The 19,603-nt window shown below is 48.7% G+C and overlaps 1 protein-coding gene across 1 annotated transcript in view; it reads right to left on the bottom strand.

Moving 5' to 3' along the window:
- Positions 1-19,428, bottom strand: part of Pnpla7 (patatin-like phospholipase domain containing 7) — a 59,612-nt gene extending 40,184 nt beyond the window's left edge. The window contains 10 exon segments of the mRNA XM_013029326.1: positions 3,440-3,552; positions 4,166-4,272; positions 5,237-5,403; positions 11,861-11,989; positions 15,986-16,145; positions 16,968-17,128; positions 17,285-17,325; positions 17,328-17,370; positions 18,748-18,876; positions 19,378-19,428. Coding sequence (XP_012884780.1) covers positions 3,440-3,552; positions 4,166-4,272; positions 5,237-5,403; positions 11,861-11,989; positions 15,986-16,145; positions 16,968-17,128; positions 17,285-17,325; positions 17,328-17,370; positions 18,748-18,876; positions 19,378-19,428 — 1,101 coding nt within the window.
- Positions 19,429-19,603: the final 175 nt, after the last annotated feature.

The following is a 19,603-nucleotide window of genomic DNA, read 5'->3' as shown; positions in this document are numbered from 1 at the left end:
CTTGAGCCACAGCGCCACTTCCGGCTTTTTTTCTTTTTTGCTTATGTGGTGCTGAGGAATCGAACCCAGGGCCTCATGCATGCAAGGCAAGCGCTGTACCACTGAGCCACCTTCCCAGCCCCCTTCCATAGAATTCTGAAGATGCTAGACTTCTCTGATTTAGTACACATTATTTTAAGACATATGAATATGCAAAGTTGGTCCAACTATAATGTTTAAAGATAAAAGCTACTGGGCCCTAGTGGCTTAAAGCTATAATTCTAGCTACTCAGGAGGCTGAGTAGTAGTTTCAAAGCTTATCTCCAATGAACTACCAAGAGAGCCAGAAGTGGAGCTGTGGCTCAAGTGGTAGAATACTGGCTTTGAGCACAAAAGCTCAGGAAAAGCACTCAAGCCCCAAGACCAGTGCCACACAAAAAAGGAAAACAGTGCACCTACAGACTGACTTGGTTCTACCCTAGCACTGTCTAAAGACAGCCACTGTCTACATATGGCCAATGAGCACCTGAAATGTGCTAGCGTAACTGAGGGAAACATTGTATTTTAATGTTAATAACTACATCCAGGTCTGAAGCAGTGAGAATTTCTTAGGGGGTAGTGTAATGTGAGCAGTGAAGTGCTCCAAGAACTGTCAGGAAACCGCACCCACACCACTACAAGTACTCCATGACCAGAGCTCCAACAGAAACATGTATGTTTGCTCAATGGACACAGTGAAGATGAACTGCACATCAAGGGTGCATGAGTGTCACAGAAACAGCATGGAACAAAAGGAGTCAGGTCCAAACAAGTTCATACCACATCCTCCCTTTTCTACAAAGAAAACTAGGCAAAGCTGACCCATACTCTAGAAATCAGATGGCAGGTAAGCAATGGTGGGAACACGAAGCACAAGTATGTGTGGTCAGAGTGGCTGATGTCTTTGCTTTTCATCTACTAAGTTTTATGAAAATTCATCAAACTGGCCATTTGTGATATGCATATCATATAAATACTATATGGCTATAATAAGTTAATAAAAATTAAAATGACATAGTAAAGCTGGGCACCCATGGTTCACGCCTGTAATCTTAACTACTCAGGAGGTGAAGATCTGGAGGATAGTAGTTTGAGGCCAGCCTGGTGAGAAAAATCTGTTGGATTCCATCTCCAAAGTAACCAGCAAAAAACAACAGCTGGTGAGGGTACTGGTGGCTCGCACCTATAATCCTAACTACTCAGGAGGGAGATCTGAGGAATGTAGTTCAAAGCTAGCCCAGAAAGGAAAGCCTGTGAGAACTCGTTATCTCCAATTAACCACTCAAGAACCAGAAGTAGCACTATGGCTCAAGTGGTAGAGTGCTAGCCTTGAGCACAAAGAGGCTCAGGGACAGTGCCCAGGCCCTGAGTTCAAGCCCCACAACTGACAAAAACAAACAACAGAGCTAGGGTTGGTAGAACCCTTCCTAGGAAGAGCAAGGCCCTGAGTTCAAACCCCAATGCCACCACAAACTAAAGAGTAACTTAGTGAGACAAAGGTCAGGCTATGTAATCTAATTTATAAAATGTCCAAGTCAAGGTATTTCATGAAAACATGTTAAAATCAATGGTTGTAAGGAACTGGAAAGGAGAAAGAGGAATAAACACTAGTGGTGTGAGATTCTTTATTTTGAAAATGTCCTAGACTTGGGTGGCGGTGATTCCTTAATAATTGTGAATATACAAAAAAACTCATTGGATTGTATACTTTCAAAGGGTAAATTCTATAATATATAAACTACATCTCAAAAAAGCTATTACTTTTTTAAAAATCCATGCAGGTTCAGAAGCTTGAAAACTAAAAGAAGATGGCACTCTACCAAAAGGCAGCAACTGGGCTGAGAAAGTGGTAGAGTGCTCACCTAGCTCGCACGAAGGCCTGGGTTCGATTCCTCAGTACCACATACACAGAAAAGGCTGGAAGTGGTGCTGTGGCTCAAGTGGTGGAGCGCTAGCCTTGAGCAAAAGAAGCTCAGGGACAGAGCCCAGGCCCTGAGTTCAAGCCCCAGGACTGGCTAAATAAAAGGCAGCAACTATTTTGTTACTGGGTAAGTTATCATCACATACATTAAGCTGACTTCTACTTCTCACACATGGTTCACAAAACATAAGTGTGAATGAAAGACTCTGATGTGGAAGATAATAAAAATAAATCCAGAAGAATACATTTATGCACCAGGAATAGCAAAGGATGATTAAATACAAAACACAAACCACAAGGTGCCGGTGGCTGGTTTTCAATAGAGGAAGACTGAGGGCTCCTGACGCGTGACGGCTCTAAAGCTAGTTTTCTGACTGATGGAGAAGAGTGTTTGCAACAATTAAGACCAAGGAGGAAACCATGGCACATACCTGCACTGGGTGCCGAGGCAGGACAAACGTGTTTAAGACTCACTTAGAAACAAAGGAGGAGCCAGGCACTGGTGGCTCACGCCTGTAATCCTAGCTACTCTGGAGGCTGAGATCTGAGGATCATGGTTCAAAGCCAGCCCGGGCAGGAGAGACCGTGAGACTCCTATCTCCAATAAACCACCAGAAAACCAGAAGTGGCGCTGTAGCTCAAGTGGTAGAGCGCTCGCCTTGAGCTGAAGAGCTGAGGGACAGTGCCCAGGCCCAGAGTTCAAGCCCCACAGCCCACCAAAAAAAGAAAGAAAGAAAGAAACAAAGGAGGAGGCTACAATGCTTGGTAAGAAATGCACTCATTACCTTGCCCATGTAATTGTAACCCCTCTGTACAGTATTTTCACAATAAAAAAATAAAATAAAATTTAATTTAATTTAATTTAAAAAAAAGACTCACTTAGGCAATATAATGAGTTCCTGGCCAGCCTGACCTGGAGTGAGCCTACTGAAAATAAAACTAACAAGAAGACTGAGAAGGGATCTCTACTACAGCACAAAAAGTAAAGCCAGGCCAGGGACTCAAACCTGCATGACTAGCTACTCAGGAAACTGAGATCTGAGAATCTTGGTTTGAAGCCAGTCTGGGTAGGAAAGTCCTTGAAATTCTTATTTCCAATTAACCACCAAAAAGCCAGAATTGGAGTTGTGACTCAAATGGCAGTGCTAGCCTTGAGCAAAATAGCTAAGGGACAGGACCCAGACCTTAGAGTCCCAGGCTGTCATAAAAAATAATAAAAAGAAAAGAAACCAAGCCCGGTGCCAGTGGCTCATGCCTATAATCCTAGTTACTTAAGCAACCAGTTCAAAGCAGGCCAGGCAGGACAGTCTGTGAGACTCTTGTCTCCAATAAACTACTCAGAAAAAGCCAGAAGTGGTGCTGTGGCTCAAGTGGTAGAGTGATAGCCTTGGGCAAAAGAAGCTCAGGGAGCGTACCAAGGTCCAAAGTTCAAGACCAGGACTAACAATATACATATATATATATATCATCAGACAATTTTGGAAAAGGAAATCTGGTTACCTTCAGGTGAATCGGGTTATGAAGCTTCGAGGTGATGTCAGTGAGCAGGCTGGGCAGCATGGATGCACTGCCAGAGTCGCTGCAGGGATCCCTGGAGCTACACACATGGCTGCCTTCGGGCCAGCAGCACAAATAGGGGCTGGGCACCCACATGTTCCATGTTGGCCACTGGCAAGCGGGGGTTCAGCAGGGATAAGAAAGGAAGGAAAAAGTTAAGGAGCATTGCCTGCTGGCTGATGATGACATAGCAATGGCCCAAAGGGCCCGGTTGAGGCTGCAATTGAGATCCAAAAGCTGAACATAGGGGAGACCAGGGCAAGAAGGATGGAAAGCAGAACACAGGGACCTCTCAGCATTAGGCTGCAAATGAGAAAGGGCTAAATGTATGTGAACAGCTTAGTTTGGAGGGGAAAGACCAGGGGAGGGGAACCTGCCTCTGTGGAAGGGTGCAGCAGTGGTGGCCAGTCATAGGTGGACACAAGACCCCAGCACGGAGGGCACCAAGCACAGGGCTGGTAGAGTGGGCTTCACAGAGGTGCAAAGATACCCACTCAACCCAAGGTGGAGCTCAAGCTAAGGCTCCTCAGGGCCTGTGGGCTCTCTCTCATCCACCTGTTAGCTGCACCGAGTTCAGGGGATCTACCTCCCCGAGCTGTACAGGAAGATGGCAGCTCGGACATACAGAGCCCATCATAACATCAGCCGGACTGCGATGGGGCCCCTTACCTTGTGACAGTGAAGGGTCAAGGTCACCAGCATGGGGCTGCCCCAGCTCATCTTTGATCTCCCCGTGGACTGAAGGCAGAGGGGAGGAGCTGCTCTTCAGTAGAGGCCTAGAGGTGGCTGGACATCTCCCCCCACGAGCGTGAGTCAGCGCAGGACCCACAGAGCACCGGGTGTGGCTCTAGCTCAAGCAGACACATCTAGGAGCAGGATGCACACAGCAGCACATGGCCAGCGGATGGTCCTCCAAAATGCCCTGTGCACGGCAAACCCCACCTTAGTCCACCTCACCATGGGCATGTGCCATGGAATGACAAGCAAACCCTGGCCGCGGACTGGTCCTGCTCAAATCACTCCAGCCCTGCACCCCCTCTTAGCCTTCCCTTTCAGGGCTTTCCTGAACGGACTGCTCCCTCTTGCTGTCCAACAGTTTAAGGGGAAGTCCCTGCTCCAGGGGTGAGGAAGGGGTGCTCTGTTCAGGGCAGGGGTGAGGGGGCGAGGCTCTGTTCAGGACAGGGTGAGGGGGCGAGGCTCTGTTCAGGACAGGGTGAGGGGGGCGGTGCTCTGTTCAGGGTAGGGGTGAGGGGCGAGGCTCTGTTCAGGGTAGGGGTGAGGGGCGAGGCTCTGTTCAGGACAGGGTGAGGGGGCGAGGCTGTATTCAGGGCAGGGGTGAGGGGGGCGGTGCTCTGTTCAGGACAGGGGTGAGGGGGGCGGTGCTCTGTTCAGGGTAGGGGTGAGGGGGCAGTGCTCTCTTCAGGACAGGGGGAGGGGGCGAGGCTCTGCTCGTGGCAGGGGGACGGGGAGGCTCTGTTTGGGGTAGGGGGAGGCTCTGTTTGGGGTAGGGGTAGGGGGCGAGGTTCTGTTCGGGGCAGGGTGAGGGGAGTCTTGGGCACCATGCTCTTCCAGAGCACCAACCTCTCCGGCACAATACACCCACTGGACAACCATAAGGCAAGATAAACGTGTCCAAATCCTGACTCCCAGGGTCCTCCAGCACATCAGAGGGCAGCTGGTTAAGCAGGACACTCCCCGATGCCCACCATCGCCTCCCCAGAGTCCTGCCTGACAGCTCACAACCAAGCGTGCCATGGCTGTGGCTGTCCGCCCAGCACAGGTCCTGAGGAGGGCAGCCGCGGGCTGGGTGGTGGCTCTGTATTCACAGAATTGGGGAGCAACATGGTCAGGCCCAGGTAGGTGCACAGAGCCAGGAAGGTCACCCTCTGCAGCTGCACCATGATGATCTGAAAGATGCCAGGACAGGTGGGCGCCGGTGGCTCATGCCTGTCACCCTAGCTACTCAGGAGGCTGAGGTCTGAGGATTGGGGTTCAAAGCCAGCCTTGGCAGGAGAGACCGTGAGACTCTTATCTCCAATTAACCACCAGAAAACCGGGAGTGGCGCTGTAGCTCAAGTGGTAGAGCGCTCGCCTTGAGCTGAAGAGCTGAGGGACAGTGCCCAGGCCCAGAGTTCAAGCCCCATGACCAACCAAATAAAAAAAAAAAAAAGGTTTGGTCAAGTCAGAAGCCAGTGGCTCACACCTATAATCCTAGCTACTCAGCTGACTGAGACCTGAGAATTGCAGTTCAAAGCCGGCCCAGGCACATAAATCTAAACGACTCATCTCCAATTAACCAGAAAAAGCCAGAACTGGAGGCATAACTCAAGTGGAGTGTCAGCTGTGAGTGAAAAAAAAAACAAAAACAAAAAAGAAAACAAGTGAGAAGCCGAGTTCAAGTCGTAGTACTAGCAGAAGTAACAACACTGATCGGTCTCATGCCAAGAACCTGCAGTGCTCCTGGGAGTTGTCTAAGGGCTCCTCGCGATTCCACCTGGTCCTACTCGAATGGCCAATGCAATTCCCAGGCATGCTGTGGACAGTGGTGATTTGGATGCAAACCACAGACATTCTCAATCATTGCAGCAATCCACAACAAAAGCAGGGCTGAGCCCCATCAGACCTAACCCATCACACCTGCTCTAACCTGTTGTTGAGACCCACAAGCCTGGCTAGCCACTCCAGTTCTCCACCTTGGTCTCTGTCAAAGCTGTCAGTAGCCCCTTGCCAAAAGTGCATGTAAGGCAGACTTAAAAAAAAAACCTCAAACAGCCCAGATGCCTCACAATAGATGTATAGATCAAAAAAAAATAATAAAAATAAAAACAACCAGAATGAAAAGTAAGTCCATGGGCAAGAAGAAAATATTTGTAAAACACGTATTTTATAAAGAATGTGTATCCAAAGAATACAGAGAGCTCTTGAAATTTAAGAATGAAAGGATCTGTCACATCCATGCGAGGAGCCCACGCGGAGGCAGACAGGCACAGGAGGAAGACTATTATGAGGTTCATTAGAGGAACCATATTTGCCTCAGAGAGTGCGCACGGCAGCTCTGCCATCCCGTAGCAGAGGGTCTGGGGGTAGGGAGTGAGGCAGCTGGGAGCTCAGGGGGGCCTGGACCCCTCCTTCTTCTTGCTCATGGACTTTTCATTCTGGTTATTATTAACTTCAGTGAATTAGTTTTATTATTTTCTTTCACAAATCATACTTTGTGCCATTTCTATAAATCTTTGCATAACACGTAAAACAAAGTAGCAGATTTTTCTCCAATTTTTTTTTTTTTGGGTCCGGTCGTGGGGCCTGAACTCTGGGCCTGGGCACTGTCCCTCAGCTCTTCAGCTCAAGGCTAGCACTCTGCCACTTGAGCCACAGCGCCAGTTCCAGCTTTTTTTTTCTTTTTGCTTATGTGGTGCTGAGGAATCGAACCCAGGGCCTCATGCATACAAGGCAAGCGCTCTACCACTGAACCACCTTCTCATCCCCTCCAATATTTTCTTTAAAACTTTTATACCCATCTAGGTTAAGGCAAGGTATGGATTCAGGTGTGTTTTTGCAGATGGATCTACTAGTCAGCTTTTCATTTTCAGTAAGAATGTACGTGAGGCAGGTAGTTTTGTTTTGTTTTGATTTTTGGTCAGTTGTGGAGCTTGAACTCTGGGCCTGGACACTGAACTGTGCTCTTCAGCTCAAGGCGAGCACTCTTATCACTTGAGCCACAGCACCACTTCCGGTTTTCTGGTGGTTTATTAGAGATAAGAGTCTCACGGACTTTCCTGCCCAAGGTGGCTTTGAACCGTGATCCTCAGATCTCAGCCTCATGAGTAGCTAGGATTATAGGCATGAGCCACCAGCACCCAGCTAGACAGGTAGCTTTATTTTTTTAAAAACAAGTATGCTTCACTCACATTTTGGGGGGCTGTAGTGAAGTTCCCCCATTTGTATCACATCAAGGCATGTGTATCTGCTTTTGCAATCTCCTTCCCTCTCCTTAAAGCCATCAATAATCAGTCCAGGGGACTTCCATCCCAACTACCTGATCTAATGTAATCCCTTCCCCAAGGCCCTTCAACTCCATGGTGGGATTGTTGAATTAAGGCCTCCCGGCTTGCTAGGCAGGCACTGTAAAGCTGAACTAGACTGCCAGCCCTTTGATTATTGGCTATTTTTGAGACAGGGTCCTGTTTCCTACGGGTATGCTCTACCTATTTTACATTTCTCACCATAGCAGTGATACAGGCACACATGACCTCTGGGCCTCAGCTCTGGGCTGTCTCTCCCGTTCTAATGTAGGGAGACTAGTCCTGCAACTCCTAACTACAGTAACTCCCAACTACAGTAACTCCCCCGTATAACCTGATAAAAAAGGGAGGCCACAGGGAATTAGGACAAAAGGCCTGTAGGCAAACTAAGGTGTTCTGGGGCAGTTTAAACAATTGTATGCCTCAGACACCCAATACTCAAGACCGGAGTACCTGGCTTTTGTCACGTTGGAGATACAGTCTCACTACTCATTTTGCCTAGGCTAGTCTCAGACTTGTGCTCCTCCTGCTTCTGTCTCCAAGCTGTGAGACCACAGACAGGCACCATAGCACCTAGCAGGTGAGGAGCTCTTATTTGGCATGTGTCACCACATTGTGTTCTGTAACACAGCTGGGGAACAGCAGACAGGGCTTTGCTCTTGGCAGAAGGAGATAACCATGTAACATTCCCTCTGAGGCTGAGGGAACAATCCAGAAGAGGGAGCAGAAAGAATGTCAGCGCCGAATGAAGAGACAGGTGCTGGTGACTACACCAATAATCCTAGCTACTCAAGAACCTGAGATCTGAGAATTTAGATCCAGAGCCAGGACTGGGAAGGTGGCTCAGTGGTAGAGCGCTTGCCTTGCATGCATGAGGCCCTGGGTTCGATTCCTCAGCACCACATAAACAGAAAAAGCTGGAAGTGGCGCTATGGCTCAAGTGGTAGAGCACCTGTCTTGAGCTGAAGAGCTCAGGGATAGCACCCAGGTCCAGAGTACAAGCCCCACAACTGACAAAAAAAAAAAAGGGACAGTCATGGCCCACAGGGTCCTCCAACAAGGGCAGAAAACCAAGACAGAGAAAACAGAAAACCAAGTTAGAGAAAACAGATAACCAAGACAGAGCAAATAGAAAACATAACCAAGGCAAAGAAAATAGAAAACATAACCAAGGGCTGGGAAGGTGGCTCAGTGGTAGAGCGCTTGCCTTGCATGCATGAGGCCCTGGGTTCGATTCCTCAGCACCACATAAGCAAAAAGAAAAAAGCTGGAAGTGGCGCTGTGGCTCAAGTGGTAGAGTGCTAGCCTTGAGCTGAAGAGCTGAGGGACAGCGCCCAGGCCCAGAGTTCAGGCCCCACGACTGGACCCCCCCCAAAAAAAAGAAAGAAAGAAAAAAAGAAAACATAACCAAGACATAGAAAACAGATAAACAAGACAGAAAAAGTAGAGAGCAAAGAAAGTAGAGAGCAGAAAGCCAAGACAGAACTGTAGCAGCCGGGCGCCGGTGGCTCACACCTGTAATCCTAGCTACTCAGGAGGCCGAGATCTGAGGATTGCGATTCAAAGCCAGCCCCCGCAGGCAAGTCCATGAGACTCCAATAAACCACTAGAAAACTGGAAGTGGTGCTGTGGCTCAAGCGGTAGAGCACTCGCCTTGAGCTGAAGAGTGCAGGGACAAGTCCAGAGTTCAAGCCCACGACTGATGCCCCCCCCCAGAAAAAAAGACAGAACAATAGAGAACAGAAAACTAAGACAAATAAGAAAGAGAGAGAGAGAAGGAAAGGAAGAGGGAGGCAGGGAGGCAGGGAGGGAGGGCAGAAAGCCAAGACAGAAAAAGTAGAGAACAGATAACCAAGACAGAGAAAGAAGATCCTTGGAGTAGGGCCTACCAGGGGCTCAGAAAGTGGAAGCCAGTACCTCAAACAGCTAAAGTAACAGGAAAAGACACCTACACAATGCCTGCAGCCTAATAACAATCATCTTACCAGCTTGCTTGGCTCACTGACTAATGTCTACCTTGTCCTCCCATTGTTCTCCTTTCCCCAGAATTCAAGATTCGCACTTGTGCTGGAACACCATACTCTTCACCTCCAGACCCAGGGAGGGAGGGAGCCTTACTCAACAAGAACTGGCACTGAGCAGGTGGGAAACACCGGAAAGCCCCAAACTCCTGCCTTTCATTTACTAACTGATACTGGTGGCTTACACTTGTAATGCCAGCCGCTCAGGAGACTTGAGATCTGAAGATCATGGCTTGAAGCCAGCCTAGGCAATAAGTTCTTCAAGATTCTTACCTCCCATTAACCCAGCAAAAAAGCCAGAACTGGAGTCATGGCTCAAGCAGTAAAGTGCCAACCTTGAGTAAAAAACAGCTCAATGAGAGCTCAAAGCCCTGAATTCAAACCAAACTCCAGTGTTCATGTTGCCCACATGTTTTTTTTTTCTCTCTCTCTCTTCCCTATCTATCTAAAAACCTATATTCCTCCATGGAACAAGTTTGTGTTTTCTCAGTTGTGGCGCTTGAACTCAGGGCCTGGGCACTGTCCTTGAGCTTCTTTTGCTCAAGGCTAGCACTGTACTGCTTGAGCCACAGCACCACTTCCAGCTTTTTCTGCTTATGTGGTACTGAGGAATCGAACCCAGGACTTCATGCATGCTAGACAAGCGCTCTACCACTGAGCCATATTCCTAGTCCAAAAATCAATTTTTGATAATGCTAACACAGGCCAACCGCTAGATCTACACCTCAACTTCAGCAGGCTAGTAAAGACCCTCTTCCCTAGGCCAGCAACTCCAGGCTCACCTCCACGGAAGATAAAGCAGGCATGTCTGAACACTAGAACATCCATTCTAAATAAGGGCACTGTCAGACCCTTTCCCTGTTCCAGGCCAAGGCCACCCTTGCAGGCTATTAGCCAGTTCGCCTACACAGACCTCCAACCCTAAGAAGGAAGCCAGCTTCTTGTCCTGTCTTCTGAAGAGGTCCCGAGCTGGCAACCCTGACCATCCACGGGAGGCTTGTGCCCAACTTTTAAGTTTTTTCTCTTTATAACTAACTGAAATAACTACACATCGAGTCATTTCCAGCAACTGTCTTGTGACTCCCCAAACAGCCACCAACCTTGACTGCAGAGCAAGCAGGAGGGCCACAGTCAACCCTCACATCACCTGTTTTTGTAAACAGTCTTACTGGTACACAGCCACAGTCATTTGTATATTGCCAATGAACTGTGTGGCTCATAAAGCCAAAATATTCACCACTAGGCCTCTTAGAGGTAAGGTAGGCTGGCCTCTGTTCTTCCAGCATGTGGGAGCAGCTTGGATTTGAACTCATGTGTGTGGGATTACACAGTAAAAGCCCCCGTGCCTGGCTGCTGGCGCTGCACGGCACCGCGAGATGCAGCTGCACACAGCTCCACTTGCACACAAACGGATCTCTGGGGACAGGAGAGCCCCTGATCTGAAAGAAAAGACCCAAAATCCACAGAGAAGAGAAATTCAGAAGGGCTGGAGACATGTTAGGGAGGAACAGAAAAATTCATCTTACTTCATCCATGAAGTAAGGAGGACAAGGATAGGATGTGGTTAGTGGTAAAGCATTTGCCTATCAAGTGCCACATCCTGGGTTCAATACCCAGAACCAAAAAAAAAAAAAAAACCTGCTGGAAACGTGGCTTACTGGTAGAATGCTTGCCTAGCATGCATGAGCCCTGAATTCGATTCCTCAGTACCACATAAAAAGAAAAAGGCAGAAGTGGCACTGTGGCTCAAGTGGTAAAGCACTAGCCTTGAGCAAAAGAAGCTCAGGGACAGTGCTCAGGCCCTGCGTTCAAGCCCCAGGACTGGCAAAAAAAAAAAAAAAAAAAGATCCAATGGGAGTCTCAGAAAATGAAGTTTAAGTTGGGTGCTGGTGACTTATGCCTGTCATCCTAGTTTTTGACAAAAATAAAAGAAAATGTCGTGAACCCAGAACCACAGAGGTGGATGACGGTGTTCCTCTCTTCCAGGCTCCATACAAGATTCTACACAAAGCCTCTGGATTTGGGGTCCAGTCTGCCTCATGACATTCTATTGTCTAATTATCCCAGAGACATTGTAATACAGCCTAGAAAAGTCAAAGTAAAAGCCAAAAGCAGCACTTGGGCAGAGGGGTTACAAATTTGAGCTCAGCCTGGACTATCCAGATGTCTGGCTGCTTAAGATACATTGTTGAAACTGTTCCCATGGATGCTGGCTTGGCCACTGCAGTCAAGGTGAGTGCCAGACCCTCAAGGCACTGCGGAGAACTTGACTTTAATTTTAGAGATAAGCTGTTCAAGCAAGACAGAGAAAACAAGGCCACTGGGGCTGACCAAGGAGCAGCCAGGGGCTGCTGCAGGCCTGGGTACTCACAGTGATGTGTCCAGCATGCTGAGGAGCTGTGGACGTTGCCACCTGCCAGGACCTCCTTGACTACCAGCTCAGTGCCGTCCTGTGTAAAGCAATCAGCCATCAGTCCAGGAGAGACATCTATCTACCAGGCTGGTGTTCCCCAGCCATCCCCTGGTACGGCTGAACACAGCCCTCTCCTCCATCAGTAGAGGGCACAGCTCAGGTGAAATGCAAGTCAGGGGACTAGCTAAATCAGAATTAAAGATGCAATAGCTGAAAGAAGAGAATGGGAAAAAATTAGGAAGCCAAGAGAAATGATAACCCCTACCTGTGGGGAGAGGGAGAAAGGGAGGAAGAGAAGGGAAAGGAAAGAGCAGCCCTACCCAAGACAGCCACAGTCACAACACCTCAAGTCTATCATCCTTCAAGCAAACGTTTATAAGATCTACATTGGTTTGCTGGACTCCAAAAACTGAGGACGAAATTAGTTACTGTCAGTAAAAACTGCAGATGTTTTTGTCAGTCCTGGAGCTTGAACTCTGTCTGGGTGCTGTCCCTGAGCTTTTGTGTTCAAGGCTAGCGCTCCACCACTTGAGCCACAACTAAATTGCTGTAGTGTATTGGGGATAAGAGTCTCACATACTTTCCTGCCTGGGGTTGGCTTCCATGGTCCTCAGACCTGTTTCCTGATGGCGAGGATGATAGACATGAGCCACTGGCACCAGATAAAAATTACAGAATTTTTTTTTTTGGGTCCGGTCGTGGGGCCTGAACTCTGGGCCTGGGCGCTAGCCCTCTACCACTTGAGCCACAGCGCCACTTCCGGCTTTTTTCTTTTTGCTTATGTGGTGCTGAGGAATCAAACCCAGGGCCTCATGCATGCAAGGCAAGCGCTCTACCACTGAGCCACCTTCCCAGCCCAAAAATTACAGAATTTTAACATAACTTTTCACTAGGCAAAATAAAAAAGAAAACAACAAATTTTGGTGATTTACCGTAGAAACTTCATCTCAGCTCAAACCAGGAAAATTCATTTTGAACCTGTCTGGGACTCATCACCATCCATGAGCCACTCCTACTCAATTCAAAGGCCAGAGAGAAGCAACTCCGGCTCCTTTGGTTGGTTTCTTTCCTTGAACCAAGAGTCAGGAGTCTCTCTTACCAGAAGAGTGGCCATGTGACTTTAGAAGCTACTTGCTCTGACCTTTCCAGACCAGATGAATTAACGGCCTTTCGTGTGTGTGTGTGTGTGTGTGTGTGTGTGTGTGTGTGTGTGTGTGTGTGTGTATGTGTGTGGTGCTGTCCCTGAATTTTTGGCTAGTGTTCCACCACTTGAGCCACAGCTCCACTTCCAGCTTCTTTTTTCCCTTTTGGTGGTTAGTTGGAGAAAAGAGTCTCACAGACTTTCTTGCTCAGCCTGGCTTCAAACTGCAATGCTCAGATCTCAGCCTCCGAATAACTAGGATTACAGGTGTGAGCCACCTGCAAGCACCCAGTGAAAAGTCCTTTTTCTGTTCTATCAAGCATAGCCACAGACTAAGCTACCAACATGAGAATCAACAATTCCACCCCAGATAACACCTTGGGTCTAGAAACCTGGAAAGATAATGCTGGAATTAGTTGTGTACACTGCCCACTCATAAGATTAGGGCATGCAGGAACTTCTGAGGCTTCAGTGTCTGGGGAGACTATGACACAAGTATTAAATATCTGCTCTAAATACTAATATAAGGTAGGAGGCCTAGGTCACACACCACCAGTCAAATAAACTGATACCACTGTTGCAGAGAGCAACACAACACCAAGAAGAGCCTGCGAGGTTTGAACTCAGCAGTCATATCCCTGAAGTTGAAACCCAAAGTATATAACTTAATACAAGCAAGAAACAAGATCTAGTAGCTCAGGCCTGTAATCCTTGCTACTTAAGAGGCTGAGATCTGAGGATCATGATTTGAAGCCAGCCCGGGTAGGAAAGTTAGAAAAATTGAAGTGGTGCTGTGGCTCAAAGTGGTAGAGCACTAGCCTTGAGTGAAAGACTTTAGAGACAGTGCCCAGACCCAGAGTTCAAACCCCATGATCAACCAAAAACAACAACAAAATGTAAGTATTGCTACCAAGCCACTTAAATAATAGGTACACGTGTGCATAACAGTAAATGATAATGTACCATAATCAAAGTAGCAACTGTGCTTAAATGAGAGGATGAGAGTGTGTCTTTTTCCCTAAGGATCTAAAATTCTGCACTAACTTTTTTTTTTTGGGGGGGAGGGCCTGGGCATTGTCCCTGAGCTTTTGTGCTCATTTTGAGCCACAGCATCATTTCTGGTATTTTGGTAGTTAATTGGAGATAAAAGTCTCACAGAGCCAGGTGCTCAAGCCTGTAATTCCAACTACTTAGGAGGCTGAGATCTGAGGATCACGGTTCAAAGCCAGCCCAAGAAGGAAAGTTCATGAGATTCTTGTTTTTGTTTGGGTCTGGTCATGGGGCCTGAACTCTGGGCCTGGGCCCTGTCCCTCAGCTCTTCAGATCAAGGCTAGCGCTCTACCACTTGAGCCACAGCATCACTTCCAGCTCAGGCATGCAAGGCAAGCACTCTACCACTGAGCCACCTTCCCAGCCCAAGACTCTTATCTCTAATAAACTACTCAGAAAAAGCCAGAAGTGGCTCTGTGGCTTAAGAACTAGCCTTGAACACCGAAAGACTCAGGGACAGGGCACAGGCCCTGAGTTCAAGACCCAGGACTAGCAAAATAAATAAGAGAAGAAGCAGAAGAAGGAGAAGGAGAAGGAGAAGGGGAAGGGGAAGGGGATAGGGAAGGGGAAGGGGAAGGGGATGGGGAAGGGGAAGGGGAAGGGGAAGGGGAAGGGGAAGGGGAAGGGGAAGGGGAAGGGGAAGGGGAAGGGGAAGAGGAAGAGGAAGGAGAAGGAGAAGGAGAAGAAGAAGAAGAAGTTGTTATTGTTGTTTCAAGGCCTTTCTTGGCCTTCTGAGTAGTTAGGATTATAGGTGTGAGTCACAGGAGTCCAGCTGTACTGTTTTTTTGTTTTGTTTTTTGTTTTTGTCGGTTGTGGCGCTTGAACTCTGGGCTTGGGCGCTGTCCCTCAGCTCTTCAGCTCAAGGCAAGTGATCTACCGCTTGAGCTACAGCACCACTTCCAGTTTTCTGGTGGTTTATTGGAGATAAGAGTTTCACGAACTTTCCTGCCAGGGCTGGCTTTGAACCGTGATCCTCAGATCTCAGCCTCCTGAGTAGCTAGGATTACAGGCATAAACTACCTGTGCCCAGTACTTTTTTTTTTGTCGGTTATGGGGCTTGAACTCAAGGCCTGAGTGCTGTCCCTGAGCCCTTTTGCTCAATGCTAGTCTCTACCACTTTGAGCCAAAGTACCACTTCTGTTTTTTGAGTGGAGATAAGACTTTTCTGCCTGGGCTGGCTTCAAACCATGATCCTCAGATCCCAGTCTCCTGAGTAGCTAGGAGTGAGCCACCAGTACCCAGCTCCAGTTGTACTCTCTCTCCCTTCTTCCTCCCCTGCTCCCTACCCCAGTCCTGGGACTTAAATTCAGGGCCTGGGCACTGTCCCAGAGCCTCTCTGTGCTCAAGGCTAGCATTCTACCACTTGACCCACAGAGCCACTTCTGGCTTTTTCTGAGTACTTTATTGGAGATAAGAGTCTCAAGACTTTTCTGCCCAGGCTGGCTTTGAACTGCAATCCTCAGATCTCAGCCTCCTGAGTAGCTAGGATTGCAGGTGTGAGCCACTGGCACCCAGCCCACTTGTACTAACATTTTTTTTTCTTTTGGCCAACCCTGGAGTTTGAACTCAGGGCCTGGGCACTGTCCCTGAGCTTCTTTTGCTCAAGGCTAGCACTATATCACTTGAGCGACAGCACCAATCCCAGCTTTTTCTGTTTATGTGGAACTCAGGAAGCAAACCCAGGGCTTCATGCGTGCTAGGCAAATACTCTACCACTAAGTCACTTTCCCAGCCCTGTACTAACTTTTTGATGGAAACTGTTCCAAGTTTTAAGATAACAGGTAGATAAGTAAAAACACAGTAGCCTCAGTCTCTTTCTGAAGTTCCTCAGCCCTGACTCACAGTATCCTGGATGCAGACCTCCAGCCATCCATCCTGTACAATATAAATGCTGGTATCTGGTTCTCCTGGCTGAAAGATATGCTCTTCCTCATGCAGCTGCAAAAAGACCATGTGTTTGCAAAGTTCCAGGAAGAGTGGCTTCTCAAAGTGGCCCAGGACTCTGAAACAAGCAGAATGCACTGTGGGACATACTCCGAGGGAAGACAGGGTAAGAGAAAGCCGTAGGAAAAGCCTTGCAAGGACTCAAGCCTCATTCCCCACCATGCCATGGCCAAAGCTGAAGATCCATCTGCCAAACTGGGTGGGTAATATCTGGGCCAGTATAGTATAGCATATGCCCATTATTTCAGAAGTCTGAGAAAGGAAGATCTGAACCCCAGGCAAGCCCAGGCAGCATAGTGAGTTCAAGCTGGGCAACATACAAAGACCCTGTCCCCCCAAAAAATTCAGGGCTGGGAATGTGGCTCAGTGGTAGAGCACTTGCCTAGCATGCATGAAGCCCTGGGTTCGATTCCTCAATACTACATAAACAGAAAAGGCCGGAAGTGGTGCTGTGGCTCAAGTGCTGGAACACTGGCCCTGAGCTGAAGAGCTGAGGGACAGCGCCCAGGCCCAGAGTTCAGGCCCCACAACTGACAAAGAAAGACAACCACCACCATTCACACAAAAGAAATAATAAAATGGAACAGGTGAGAGGGGAGCAGACACAAAGCCACACTGACCCACAAGCATCTTCACTGTGCAAGGCACCCATTCTACTGGCGAAGCCAGGCACTGCACTACAATGATGGTGCTAAGCATCCCACTACCACTGACCACACTCAACCACAGACCAGCAGCTCTGAGGCAGAAAAGAGACAGGTTTGCCAACTACCACCTGACACTGACAGCCAGCGAGAGGCCTGCGAAGGCCTCCACCCTAGGCCCCATGAGGACCCAGGGCCACGGCTGCGGGGCCTCCCAGGCCCATCTTCTCTCTTACTGGACATTTTTCAACATGTACAATACTTCTGATGGTAAGTGAGAATTATTCACATCAAACTCTGTGAGATCAGCCTCCAATAGGGAGGTGGGGCTCTTGGGCTGCAAGGTAGGGTACTCCTTCTTGAAACGGAGGATCCTATGAAACAGAGACACATTCAACTTGAGCAAAAACCCAGGGGTCTACAACCAGTCCCTGAGTTCTCTAAAGCTCTGGGCAGCTTCATGTTTGAGGAGGAAGAGTATGGACAGTGTGAGAATCCATGTGTCTGAGGAGGGGGGTCTGGGCGGTGTGAGAATCTCCTTACCTCACGGTACCCACTCCCAATACTTCTTGGTCCTCTTCCTGTAGCGCTGCCGGGTGCAGCTGTATTCCCAGCCAGTGAGTGTGGGAGTATGGTCACCTGAGGAGCCAAGGGAGAGGATAAGCTGCTGACCTGGGGACCAGAAATCCCCGCCCCCAGCCTGCCCACGGCTTCCACTGCCTGGTAGCAGCCGGAGGTTGACTGTACCAACACCCGCTTGGCTGCTTGCTCACTAGGACAGAGACACCACAGGGAACACCAGTGTGGACACGGCGCAGCACACAGCCCCACACCCCACAGGACCAGCCTCCTTGTCTCAAAGGAGACAGCCTTCAGAGTTTGTGGCTCCATACCTGCTGTTTCTGCAAACCTGGAACCCTCTAGGACACAGCTGGCCGTAGGCAAATGAGTTCAAACTCAGCCTGCTCATTACCAGATGGGCTCATTAAACCCTAATTCTTGAACCTCAGTGCAAGGTAAATCAGGATCTGTGTTCTTTTGGTTTTGGGTTTTGTGGGGTTTTTGTCAGTTATGAGGCTTAAATTCAGAGCCTGGGCGCTGTCCCTGAGCTTTTTTGCTCAAGGCAAGTGCTCACAGCACCACTTACAGTTTTCTGGTGGTTAATTGGAGACAAGACTCTCAGAGACTTTTTCTGAGTGGGCTAGCTCCAAACTGTGATCCTCAGCTCTCAGCCTCCTGAGTAGTTAGGTTATAGGCATGAGCTACCAGTGCCAGGCTAGGATCTGTGTTTTGAAGGTTCCAGAACTACCACAGGTACTGAAAAGTGGGCCACACAGCTTTCACTGAAGGGCTCATTAGTGAATTGCAGCCCCCTGAGCCCCAGAGGACTAGTCTCCTTCTGTAGATCAACCTCAGGAATCCTGATAGAGGCTCTATGAACCCCCACCTTGTCCATAGAAAAGAGCAGCCATCTGTCCTCTTTTCTTGTTTGTTTGTTTGTTTGTTTGTTTTTTGCCAGTCCTGGGATTTAAACTCAAGACCTGGGCACTGTTCCACTTCTGGATTTTTCTCTCTGTGTGTGTGGTATTGGGGAATGGAACCCAGGGCTTCATGCATGCTAGGCAAGCAGCCTACTGCTGAGCCACACTCCCAGCCCCTCTTTTCTTGTTAACACACACAACTGTACTTCAGAGAGCCCAGGGACCTTGTGCCCTGGCACTTGTGGAAGCAGGCTCAACTACTTCAAGCCAGATGTCCACCCCTCCTGATGTCATTCTGCACCATGTCCTCCTCAAACTGACCTCCAGGCCAGCGGTGCTTGGCTGGGGGAGACTGGTAACACTCAGCATGACTTACAAACAGCCCCCAAATCCTGCACCCAGAGGCAGGGGCCATGGGCCAGAGGAGGAGTCGCCGCAGAGACCAGGGGCTCGGAAGCCTGGCAAACACCATGTCCCCATCCCTAGAGGCCAGCTCAGGAGCCTGACCACAGCCCACATCCTGCGTGGGTGTTACCTTCCTCGTGATCTTCCAGCCATAGAACATCACCTTGTCCCTCTTCCGAAACCTGTACTGAGAGGTGGGCTGGGCTTGTCCTGTGCTGAGGACACTGTGAGGTGACAGAGGTCTGTCTCTTGATATCTCCTGAACTGATATGGGACCAAGAATCCAAGTTCCATGTGGGCCCACCAAACAGTTATAGCCAGAAACCCTGAGAGTCTGTGAGGCTCCCTAGGCCTGCATTCAGTTAATCCCAGCCACTTGGAAAGAAGCTGGAGGATCACTTGAGCCCAAGAACTGAAGGCCAGCCTGAGCCACACAGCAAGACTCAGTCTCAAAAAGTAAAAAAATCAGCCAAGTGCCAGTGGCTCACACCTATAATCCTAACAGTGACCCTTAGGTCAAAGCCAGGCAAGGCAGGGAAGTCCATGAGACTCTTATCTCCAATTAACTGCCAAAAAGCCAGAAGTGGAGCTGTGGCTCAAGTGGTTATAGTGTGACCTTGAGAGAAAAAAAAGCTCAGGGACAGTGTACCGGCTCCTGAGTTCAAGTTCAAGCCCCAGTACCAACACACACACACACAAGCAAAAAAGAAAAAAGAAACCACAAGGGAGAAATCATCTGTATTTTGAAAACATCCCATACCAATAGTGCAAATGCCACAGAAGAAACATCAGAGAAGTCTGCCTGCCCCATTGTTCCAAAGAGGGCACCACAGCTCTTCAGAAGTCCATGGACCAGACAGGAGGGATGTCTGTGACTTTAACTAATGATACCATCCTGTGAACCCTCACACAGGAACTGTTATCAATGATACCATCCTGTGAACCCTCACACAGGAACTGTGTTGTCAATGATACCATCCTGTGAA

This window comes from Dipodomys ordii, unplaced genomic scaffold (genome assembly GCF_000151885.1).
Source record: "Dipodomys ordii isolate 6190 unplaced genomic scaffold, Dord_2.0 Scaffold118, whole genome shotgun sequence".
Lineage (NCBI taxonomy): Eukaryota > Metazoa > Chordata > Mammalia > Rodentia > Heteromyidae > Dipodomys > Dipodomys ordii.
This window is presented reverse-complemented; position numbering and strand designations above follow the sequence as displayed.